This window comes from Falco naumanni, chromosome 4 (genome assembly GCF_017639655.2).
Source record: "Falco naumanni isolate bFalNau1 chromosome 4, bFalNau1.pat, whole genome shotgun sequence".
NCBI lineage: Eukaryota > Metazoa > Chordata > Aves > Falconiformes > Falconidae > Falco > Falco naumanni.
The window spans coordinates 42,356,300-42,368,685 of NC_054057.1; the positions used below are offsets into that span (position 1 = coordinate 42,356,300).

A 12,386-nucleotide genomic window follows, 5' to 3' on the forward strand; every position below is an offset into this window, starting at 1 on the left:
AAAACGTTTGTTGTACAATTGTGAACAAATGTAAACATGTAATTAGGAAAAAATGACTAGAGTTGTTTCTCTTTTTAGAGAGGCTTAGTGCTAATTTCTTTCTGTCTGTCAACTTAGGTTGGAATAGGATGATTTTAAGAAAGATTTTATTTCCTGTGAAGTCCTAAATAATTATGTGTGTGTGGCTGGATGCATATATATAGAATGCTAGCATATGCAATTGCGGGAAAATTACCGTAAGGGAGAATTTATACTGTAGTCTTTTAAAGTAAAAACAAACATCATTGAAGTTTTGCCAGGAGATAGTACTCAACTTACACAGTTTTTTTTCTATGCACTTTTTTCTTTATTGAACACTTCAAAACATGCAATATTACAAAGTACAGTAATCTTAAATACAAGAAGAAACACAGTGGACAACAAAACCTAAGGCTTGTCAGTGCAAAATTTGGCTGCTATTTCCCTGATACTTATGTGCTTCTGGGATAAAACCCATCGCATTAGAGAGTGAATCCTCTGAATGACTAGTGGGTTAACTAACAGGAAAGCTCTTACACAGTCGCTTCCAAAAAGAAATGGACTAGTAGTTGCTCTCATATTTAGTAGATATGTGTTATTCCTTGGATGGTTATGCATGGATATCTATTTATTTTATGTGAGCTTTGTTTGTCTTTTTCAGGTTCATTTGAAAGTACGTGATAAAAGCCATAATTATATTCAATTAGGAATCTTTTTGAAGAACTAATCAAAAATAAGTGCATTTTGAGTTTCTGGACCTGCCTAGTAGTAAAGGCAGCTGTTACACTTTTATTTCAGTATTTAGTGCGACTGAGAAATTTCTGTACAACTCCTAGGTTTGAATCTGTAAGCATGGAATGCTGTTGGGTAGTTGTTACGAGTAAACTATTTCTCCAATTACTTTTTGTTTTATAAGGTTTTTCTTGCCTCACCTTCTGCTTTTGCAAAGAAGGTTTATGTTTTGAATCTTTGGAAGAAAAATGTTGACAGAAACATAAAGGCAGCTTTGCAAAATGTGTATTTTGCCATTATTGAAGCTGAGATACTTGTGGATTTTTTTTGAGTAAAGTTTCCTTGCTGAGTCAAAAGATTTGTGTAATGTTTTGCTTATTTTCCAGTGAGTTTGAGATAAGTTGTGAGTACTGTCTTCCCTTAAGAGCTCTGAAGAGCAGTGCTGCTGTAGGTGGTGGGACACAGAGAGTTTCAGAGGAAATGTAGCAACTGCATGAGTTTGCAAATGTGTGAAGGTCATAATTTTTCTGCTTTGTGAAAGGAAGAGAAAGGTTCTCAGGCTTCTGGAATTGTTTGTGTGTCCAAGAGAAGGTACAAGTATGAGAAGCTCAGCTTTAGAGAGAACTTACTGTCCATGTTGGAATGGGAAGGTGAACTTTCTCTGGCCCCATTTCATGTGGAAAATTACAAAAAGATTTTATAGTTCTCATGACTGTTATAGGAAGGATAGAAGTTCACTGAGCTGGTTAAAATGGGTAGGCAGTCCACCATGTCATGTTTAAACTTGTTCATAACTTAGCTGGTTGGTTGTTATTCTTCAGTCCTGTTACTGTAAATTAGTTTAAGGGGTCCTGAATGACAGACCCTAAATGTAGTATGTAGTGTTGAAAAACAGGGCCTACATCCTTACTAAATTGAATGCTTATATTTTCCTTCTGAGCTTCAGTGGGGAAAAAAATCACATACCTTAAGGCAAAACTCTGAAAAAACAGAACAGTAAATGGAACTTGAGTTTTATGGGGTCTGTTGAACTTTCTCTTTATAGAGGTACCTTACTTTTGAAGTTGCTTACCGTTAATATAGTTACTCAGATTAGGTTGATAGAACTTGACCTTGTTTATTCCTAAAAGCTAAATGTGTCAGTCAGGTCATAGTATGGAAAGCTGAAAAGCAGCCAGTCTCAGACCCTGTCAAACAACTGAATTATCTGTGTGCACTACCTTGATGTACAAAGGGAGCAAGGCAAAGAATTGAGTAGCATTATCCCCTTTCTGATAATTCACATGTTAGGATATACAGTATGATTTTAGGATATGTGAGCTGTTAGGTTGAATGCTTTTTAAAAGTCCTGTGGACTTATACAAGAATGACTCACCAACCGTGGAGTCTTGCGTGTTAATGAAAATACTTTAGTTGGCTGATGCCTCATGTTAAACGTTATTCTAAATACCTCGGTAAAAGGTTGTTCTGATCTCAGAATTTCACTCATTTTCATGTCTTTAAGTAATAATAATTTTGCATTATACCCTTCTTATTTTTTATTTCAGTGGTATCTTGGTCCATTTTTCTTAAAGTGTATTTTCTACTACCCATCATGGTTGATGTTATTTTTATTTATTATTCTACTCATTCTCTGCTTCGTTGAAGGGAGGTTGTGATACAATTGCAGTAAAACAGTTACAGTTTAAAGGTAGACTTTTTTTTTTTTGAGAAGAAATAAAAAGTTTCTCCCTTCTCATCTTAAGATATTTAATGGGATTTCTACAGAGATAGTAGTGTGTCATTGATGTCAGCTACCTCAGTAAGGTTCTCTCATGTAAAAAGAGACACTTGACTGCCATAATACTGGAGGATACTTCCAGTAAGAATCTATTCTTAAATAGTTAAGTTTTACACATAAATATGATATGATCTCTAAATGGCCTTCCAGTAATCAGGACAGTAAAAAATAGAAACAGGTGTAGTTTTCCCTGATGTTTCTCCCTGAAACGCTGGTGAGAGATTGTAGTGATGTCTAGTATAATAGTGAGCTTCCATACAGCATGTATTCATGCTTATTGGCTACGTGTTTAAAAAAAAAACCAACAAAACAAACAACAGTGTATTGAATAATGAGAAAGATTCTGGATTCTTTTTGTCTTGGTGTTGTTTTTGAAAATACTAAAAATTAGCATAGTATCTCAGTAAAACAGATAAATTGATGGAAATGCTTTTCGGGTACTAGACAGGTTGTTTTCATTTTAGATTATTTTTGAGGTCGAAATGGGTTTGAAATACTAATTCAAGCTTTGTTTACAGAAGGTTCTTGCTTCTTTAGTTTGTAAGATGTTTATGGGGCTGTCCAAGTTACGCTGAAATTAAAAGAGTGTTCTGTCAAATACCATATTTAATTAAAGGTAACTGAGCATCATATGAATATTGAAGCATGCTATGAGACCTGGGAAAACTCTCTACACCAAGTGTATGAATAAAATTTTAAGTTTGCAGTTTTTCTGTATGTAATTTTATAGGCATATGCATGTATGCCATACAGTATCTTGTACTCAGTCTAATTTGATGTTCCTGAATGCCACAAATACAGGTAGTGTTAAATGAATTAAAATAATTGTGACCTGAAAGGACATAAACACAAACTTGAAAACAGGAAAATCTTGAAGCCCAATGCTATTAACCTTTGGCTGTTCAACCGTTTGACTAGTTGAATGGCAGTATAGAATTTAAGGATATGAGTATTTGTACTGCTTTACTGTTGATGAGTGCTACACAGGTCCCAAGTGTCTACCAGGTGATCTCCTATTGCAAACGAACATAATTAGTCTTTTATAAAGAAGTTCTCATATAAGCTAGCTGCAAAATCCAGTAGTTCTCAACCTAGAATCTCCTCTGAGTAACACAGAATTTATCTGTATGCTTCTTATCATGTTAAGTATTTTCTCTTTGATAGACATGCTATATCTGTGATGAACAAGGAAGAGAAAGTAAAGCAGCCACTGGTGCTTGTATGACATGTAATAAACATGGATGTCGACAAGCTTTTCATGTAACGTGGTAAGTATATTTTATTACTTAACATCTCTGATGTTCCATAAAGAATTGATGCACATGAAGTAATGAATGAACTCTTCAGTATATTTATGAGTAAAGAAATAAAAGTGGTTTGTGTAGGAATACCTGATTTCATTATAATAGAGTTTACTAACAATATGGCAGTAGCAGCATAGACATTGCTGTGACCTGCAAAAGGTGTCTGATAGTACTCCTTTGGGTCATACTAAATGCTATGTGCTCCTGTGAATAAGTTAGTGTGGGTTTTTTTGGCTGTTACGTTATTTTTCTTAAGATTATATTTTATAGGGTATAGGAATGTGAAAATATTGCTTGTTTACCTGTTAAGTGATTTGATGTTTACTTTTGGTAAATTGGTGGGAAAAATCATTGAGCTATGCATGAAAACATACTAGACTCAACCCTTCTGGTACAGATTTCCAAACATTTGGGGGTAATTCACCTCACTGATTTTATCTAAATGGTACAAATCTAACCTGAACTATTAATTTAGGTTTCATGTGTAGCTGTTGGAGAAAATGAGCTGTGTCTACCATCTTGATTCATTTCAGTTACTTAAGTTTGCTTGCATTCAGGAGACACTTGTCTCACTTTATAAAAACTTCTAAAAGAAGCTGGATAATTAGATTAAACCACATGCCAACAGGTAAAAGGAGGCAAAAGGAGTTCCACCCCAAAATTTACAGGCATTACTTTTTTATTCAAATTCAACTGAAGCTATTTTGCAATAGATAGATAGCAGATTTACACAGAATGTCTACCTGTGTAATCTGTGGATTTACCCGTGTGTTTTATGAGTGCCCCAGTATGCTGCTTCATGACCAGCTCAGTCAGAGAAATGGTATTTGCATACTTAGATTACTTAAATGTATTTTCAGTGTAGTCAAGTGATACTTTGAATATTTTATGCAGATCTGAAAGGATATAATTCTGTAGTTAAGACACTGATTTCTTGGCAGCTCTTTTTTCTTTTAGTTACTTGACTGTCTGGCAGGGTTTACTCTTTTGTAAGTATCTAACTTTTCATTGGATGTGATCAATATCAAGTTTCTTTTTATGGTGAAGATGGATTGTGTTCCTCAAAGCGTGCATACCATGTAAAGAAGTTACTTAACAGATATGAAAAATTGTATACATCTAACTGCTTAGATGAAAAGGTCTCTTTCAAACACTTGGATGCATACAAGAGTTGTTTTCATCTTTTTTTTTCTTGCTTCCAAACCCCTGTTTTCAGTGAATGCCATAAAGAACCTAATTCTCTGGTTCATAATTAAAATGATTATCTTGCCAATTTTTAGAAATTTTTTATTGTAAAAAACTCAGATATGTGCTACAAAATGTTACCTAGCCAGAGTACTGTGACTGAGGATATTGAGAGACTTCTGTAATACTTAAAAAATGGAAGAAAAATGTGAAAGCTACAGAAGGCAGAGATCCAGGGCAAGGTGTTTTGGATTAATAAAACTAATGTCTTAAGGAAGAATGGGCTTGAGTCCATCTGGTTTTGTATGGCAAGCTTAGAACAATAAATCTTTGCTTAAAGAGATTCTCTTAAATGTTTTCTGTAGCTGGCACCTGCTGTAGGTGTGCATGTATTTAGGAAGCAGTATTTCTGGATTGCCGGAGAACATAATGTGTAAATGCAGGGAAAGTGATCTTAAAAAACAGTGAAAATAAGCTGCCTTATATATTCTTTTATTTAAATACTCCCGTGCATCATTTTGACTGTAACATTGCATTATTATGCTAATGAAAATGCTCTGGAAAATGAAACAATATTTGGTTTTGCAATGTCTAAGTTGGTTTTGATAAAATAAATCAACGTTACAAATGGTGAAAAGCAAATTTAATTTGAAAAAATGTTGTAGAATAAGGTAATAATTAGCCCAGGCAAGAAATCTTGTAAATCTTCTTCTTTTTAAAAGAAATTAACCTGCCACAGTCTTTTAAACCAATAAATATGGTTTAATTTATTATGTCATTTAAGTTCTGTTAAAAAAAAAAAAAAGTAGTAGTAATTTTCCTGGCAAAGCAGAGAAGAATGTATGCAACTTCAGAAGAATTTCTTCTTTGGGTCTACAGTATGGTTTTGTTAAAAGCTTTTCTTTCCGTATATTTTTCCCATACATTTTTGGCTTTAATTTGATCTAAGAATCATTGTAATTTGCTTGGTTTATTTATTTGTGGGAGTAGCTGCATAATACATGTAGATATTTCAAGCTATAAGCTTGTGGGAGGGGCTTAAAGGCTATTAAAAAAGTATCAGGCCAAAGTATAAACCATGCATGTTTTTCACAGGGCTACAAAGGTTGGTTATGTGCTCGCTTGCCGTTAGAAGTCACATGTGTGGAAATCTCTTCTATTAAATGAAGCTATAAATACCCGTATGTTATCAGCTGTGATAGTGTGGTACAAGCTGATGTAAAATTGCTTTCCTTGAATGTTGTCTGGTTTATTTTTAGTGCACAGTTTGCAGGACTTCTTTGTGAAGAAGAAGGCAATGGTGCAGATAACGTCCAATACTGTGGCTACTGTAAATACCATTTTAGTAAACTGGTATGTATTTATTACATTCTATGAATAAATGTCGCTGACTTCTTTTTCCCTCTGAATTGCTATTAATGCTAGAAATAATATTTTCGTGTAGCTCAGGAAGTAGATTGTATTTCATTAAAACAATGTTTTAATCACAGTTACAGAAGTACTAGCTGAAAATGTTTTTCTACATGGTTACTTTCTAGATGCGTGGGTTTTTCCCCTCTACCAGAAATAGCATGCACATTTAGTGTTTTTTTTCTTTGAGTTCCTGTAATGTTTTCTTTTGCTATATGATTAGTTGGCTTCTTATGACTGTAGTCCATTTCAGAATAATATAGGAAATACTACTTGTTATCCTGTATATTAGAGAATAAAGAAGCCCTCCATTTCTTTCTGCTTCTGTTACTTTTCCCTGTACTCCACCCCCCCCCCCCCCCCCCCCCCCAAGTGTTTTTCCTTTTGTTGTATCTCTCACCGTGTAGCCAGTGGATATTCCCTGCCTGTAAGTTCTCTGAAACACAAGCTCAAGGAAGTGACTTGAGATTTGTTGTTATTTTTTTTAAAAAAACCCAAACAAGCAAACAAAAAACTTTGAAATTTCTGTTATTTCAGTAGGTTTTGGATCACATATCTGGAGTTTTCCCTATCACTTACCAGTTTAACAGTTTCAGATACCTGTTTCTCTGTGTGTGTGTATGTGTGGACTTGAAGGATTTACTGATATTTAAAATATGTTATTAGGAATATTGAATTATAAAAATTAAAATATATAGACTTAACTTCAGCTACTCCTGTATATATAGTTACATTTGCTGATTACTTGTTTTCACTGTTGAATTAGGCGAATACTTGGGTGACTTTTGAATGGGTTGCAATGAGGTAAAAACACAGGGCAAATGAACCATTCTACTTTCTAGAAGATAAGCTTGGTGAGGTTAGCTCTGTGCTTTTGTGAATATTGATGAGTTTGCTTCCTAAGGAAGATAAGTCAGGGCTTTCTAGGCCCTTACTAAGCTAAGATTTTTAAGTACTTTATTATTATTGAGTTAAGTATATGTGAGAACAAATGTGGTCTATTTCTTAGCAGTGAAGGCAAGCTCTTACACTTGTTACGGATTTGATTGGAATGTTCCAGTGCTGCTGTGATTGAGAACATGTAGGTTTATTTAAAAAGCAAGTTTAATGATAAAGACATAACTCTGTACTTGACATGTAGTTAGTTAGCTTTCCATTATGAAGCTATGGTGGTAAGAACAGTAAAGAATGGCAAGATTGTTTAAGTGTTTTAGTGTTTCTTTAGGATTATTATGACTGTTGATCTGCTGAAAATGGTGGGTGATGTATATCTACTACACCACTGAAAACTTCAGTTGGCAAAGCACTGACCTGAATTGTCTTTATAATGCTACCTCAGTTATAATGAAATAACAAACATTTTGAACACTGGCTTAGCGTAAAGCATTTGCAGACCCAGACTAGCCTCTCAAACATTACAGAAATACAGGTAGTTATATCTGTTGCTTGTAAATGCATACATGACCATGGCATTCTGTATCCTGTTTTTTAAACCATTTTAATGAAAATATTGTGGACAGGCCACTTGAATAATAAATCATGAAGCCATAAACCAGCCACCTCACAGTGCATTTCAAGCATGTGGCAGTGCTAGCACTTCATGTGGTGTGTATTTGAGCAGCATCTTCTGTTTTATGTTATGAAAACTTGAAAGTATGTCTAGCATCTTTTAACCTTTAAAAAGTGGCACATCTCATTTCTTTGTGGAAAGCATACTTTTCAAACTCATGGGAGGTGTGAAAGTCAATACAAGGATAGGCTTTTTTCCTGGTATACGTTAGGTAGTCTTATTAATTTTATTAGTGTTAGTAATTTGTCAGTTTTTTCAGTAACTGAATGGGTTTTTTTTTTTCTTCAAGCAGTAAGGCATCTTATCAGTTGAAATGCGTTATACTTTTTATTTATTCAAATGATTCCTTTTCTCTATCTATAAATATATTTTCTCTTTTTAGAAAAAGAGCAAACGGGGATCTAATAGGTCATATGATCAAAGTTTAAGTGATTCTTCCTCTCACTCTCAGGATAAACATCATGAGAAGGAGAAAAAAGTAAGTGGATTTGTCGTTGCTAATTACGTGGCACATCTGCTTAATAGTAGCGCTTTCTGATAAATTTAATTTTTGCTGAAAAGCATGAAGGAAGTCTTGTTCCTGAAGCACTGAATAATAAACACAGGTGTTAAACTAGAGGTACCGGGGTCCAATGAGGAAACATCTGTAGGTGCAGTTGTACATGCACCTTCCTATTTCTGTTTATTGTCAGTTTTGGGATACACACTGAAATGTATCCTTTGGGAAGGCTGTTTCCATGCAGCTTCCTTTCCTTTAGTTTTCCATTAGAGTGTTTTTGATGTAGCCTCTGTGACTAGATGGGAAAGAAAACCAGGGGTAGACATTTTAGCAAGTGTGCTGATAAACAGGTGCATCTACTTGTTACATCTTTTTCTCATCAAAGAGCGGACATTTCTTGTTGACACATCTTACTAGTACTGGTGCTCAAGTCTGCTGTAATGGCAAAATACTGTGTCATTTACTTGGGAATCTTCCTGTGAGGTTACAAAGAATGTAACTGACTGTAATTTCTATTGTTGGTGTATTCTTTTAACAATTTAACTTTATATATTGTTTTAAAAAAGTTTGAAATTTATAATGATTTTTTATGGTTTTTTTTACTGCTATAACATTAATAGTTATTTGTCTATGGGAAGCTTGTAATTCAACACAGGGTGATAACAGACAGTGGCACAATAATGCAAATTTGCTTTGGCTCTTTTTTAGTCCTCTAAGAATACATGCGAAACTGCTCACCTGCACACGTATTGTACAACAAATTTAATGGACTTTTTCTGCAGGTGTGGGTAGACTTAGTTTTGCATTATTCAGTATCATTACATAAAAATTGAAATCAAAGAATGTATCTACCAAATGTGTATTATATGAAGGAGCTATATTTATAGTGACAGGAAATTGGATAGCAAATGTCAGTTTTCAGACCTTTAATCTCCTTAATACTTGATGTGGTTTTTAAGCTCACTTTCACTTTGGATGGAGGTTGATCTCCATTGTTCTTGGTAATCTTCTAAAAACTGTCTTTATATCTGGTTAATGGTGTGGGGAAGTAGTTCCATCTTCATCTGGTAATGCTGAAGTGAGTGTGCATTGCAATGTGGTTGTACCTCTAAATCTACACTTATGACTAAAATAATAGAAGTCTGGGGTTTTGGAGATCTTTTTTTCTTAGTAACACATTGGTGGAAGAAACCAATCTTGAATTACAGACTACAGAATTATCTGTGTTGTAAAAGTGTACCAATACTTGCTGTATTTTTATTTGTTTTCTTAGTTTTTTACCGCTATCAAAATTCAAGTCATGTTTTGTGGCAATGTATGCATGGATTTGAGTCGCCTTGAAAAAACTTTGAAGTTGAATTTGAGCCTCATGCTCAAAGTTTCTTCAATTTAGGTTTTGTATGTCTGAGCAGTGCAAAAAACCTGTTGCCATTGTTTTTTGGGTGTGGGTTTTTTTGTTGTTGTAGGTGAACAAAACCTACAAAGGCATTTGTGGTTGTTTTTTGGTTTATTTATTTTTTTTTTTTAAAGTAACTTTCAGTGGAGATACTGTGCTCCTTCTGGTTGTAATACCTGTAAAATCTTCAGGGAATACTTGGCGGGACTTTGCAATAGAGCATGTTTGGCCAATGTATCAGCTCTTTTTTTCTGCCAGCTGCTCAGCTTCTGCTCTGGACGTAATTTAATGTGGTTCTTCTTTTAGAAGTAGTTAATATTGTGGCTTGCCTTGAAAGTCCTGGCCTTTTTCTGTGACTTGAAGTTTTCTAGAAATTGGATATTAAGGTTTCTTCTACCTTTCGTGAACTGCAGCATGGTAATCCAGAAGATCTCATGGCCTGTAATACCAAGTGAAGCAATGCAGTTTGAAGCATTAGCCAATTATTTGACATTCATTGGTTCTCATGGCATGTTATAGCATGTTCACTTACCAAGTTTAATTTTCTTTATATTTTGTATAATAACAAAATACAATTCTAGTAAAAAGCACCAAGTGGTGAAAAAAGTTGCAGTTTCCTAAAACTGTTAATCACCTAACTTTTTGTGGCTACAGATTTTTTGTTTGGTAATTTCAGTCTTACATGTTCTGTAGTTAAAGAATGACTTGTGTGAATGACCTTATCTTTGGAAGGGACTAAAGAAGGAACCTAACATGTCCGGGGTTGACCTTTTGTAAAGGAAGTCTTTCTTGCCACTTATGTGACAATTAGCATTATATGTTTGGTTTATGAAAAATGTGAATTTACTACATAGTAACTACTATATGGCAGCTGAATTGGACAAATTCCTTTTCTTCTAAAGTGCTTTGGTCTTGGCTGAGGAGGAAGGGGAAATCTAAAACTCCTCACTGTGATGGCTTATATGATGCAGATTAAACAAAGATGGGCATGTGACTGAAGACTGTAAATGTGAAAGAAGTGGTGACTGAAGAGGCAAGAAAAGCAAAATAGTGATGATGAGCCCCAGGGCACTATTACTGAAGCTGGAGGGTGTCAGAGGAGAACCTAAAGATGCAGGAGATGGGACAGGTGTGCTAAACACTGAGCTACTGCTAAAGGGAATTCATTATGGACATCTTCTTGCTGCTTGTCCTGTTCTTAAACATTACACCTTCTCTGATTTTGAGGGGAGAAACTTGGAACTTCTGAGAAGAGTTTGAAGCAGTGTGTGACATTCACCATGTTCCACTGTAGGTGTGAGTTTGGTTGTTAGGCCCATAAGAAGGGAAAATTTGAAGCACAATTGTACTCATTGAAAATTTCCATAGAGTAGTGGCATGTTGGTTTGTGAATTGCCTTCTGAACTGGCCAAACTTTCCCAACATGTTGTAAGCCTACATTCATACGTCAGGGCTATGAATTTCATTTGGGAGAAAGGCATTTGATGCTTTCAAATGTATTTTAATGCTCTATGTAGGCTGTTAAAAATGGAGTTTTAAACACTCAGATCAAGCGTTCATTATGTATTCCTTGCTATCTGAATAAACCGACTGTGAAAACATAAAAGTTGACCTGCCACTCATCACATAAGATCCTGTGGCCAAACCAGGAAGAGACTGCGGTTCTTTGGATTACCAGTCAGCTGAATAAGCAATGGTTTCCTTTTTTTCCTCTCTTAAGAAAAAAGAATGAAAGTTCTGATTTAGTCCTGAAGAGTCATTTTATAGTACTGTATAAAACAGTGTTGTGAAGGCAATTCTAATTATGTCATTCCTCTGTTAATTGCCTCACTTCATAAACTTAATGATGTTATTTGAATATTTGTGCAGCAACTTATGGGCAAGACAGCTCCAGACTCATCTCAGTAATGCAGTATTCCACGGTCCCACTGCATTTTCATTAATTTTTTAAAGTTTTTGTTGATCAGTTTAGTAGATCTGACTGTTTGATCCTCTCAGCTGTTCTTGACACATGAGGCAAAATTGTAGGACTGCTAAACATAACTAGAACTGTTCTGCAACCACTTCAGAATTACTTCAATTTTAATTATTGAAGATAAATATTCAAATTACATTTGTGTGGTATGGATACTAACAGTGATGTGTATCCAAGTTGACTTCTTCAAACTCTGTTCAGTCAGAGGGAAAGAAGGATGCCTTTAAACAGCTTTAAAAACTGGTCAGTAAGCATATACCATATGTAGCTTGGTGTAGAGATGGTCTTTAATATCCTATCTATGAGCTGCAGAACCTGTTTTCTAAAACTGAGTTTTTGTGTGGGTTCCCTGGTCTTCAAAAAGGGGTGACGTCGTACTCCAGTCTTTTACTGTTGATGCCAGTGAACAGTATTTCTGTTTCTGGACACCTGTTATTTACTGACTGTGTAGGAGTGTAATTTTTCTTTTTTACCGTATCTCTTCATGTCAAATTGTGTTGAAAGCCTAGTTATTTGG

General features: G+C 34.9%; 1 protein-coding gene across 5 annotated transcripts in view; it reads left to right on the plus strand.

Annotated features, from left to right (window-relative positions):
* Window positions 1-12,386, plus strand: part of MLLT10 (MLLT10 histone lysine methyltransferase DOT1L cofactor) — a 136,870-nt gene that overhangs the window by 45,479 nt on the left and 79,005 nt on the right. For 4 of the 5 annotated variants that reach the window (XM_040591261.1, XM_040591259.1, XM_040591260.1 and 1 more), the window contains exons 6-8: window positions 3,695-3,798; window positions 6,279-6,372; window positions 8,382-8,477. In XM_040591261.1, coding sequence (XP_040447195.1) covers window positions 3,695-3,798; window positions 6,279-6,372; window positions 8,382-8,477 — 294 coding nt within the window. The remainder of the gene's footprint in view (window positions 1-3,694; window positions 3,799-6,278; window positions 6,373-8,381; window positions 8,478-12,386) is intronic. The other variant, XM_040591263.1, reaches the window with a different exon arrangement.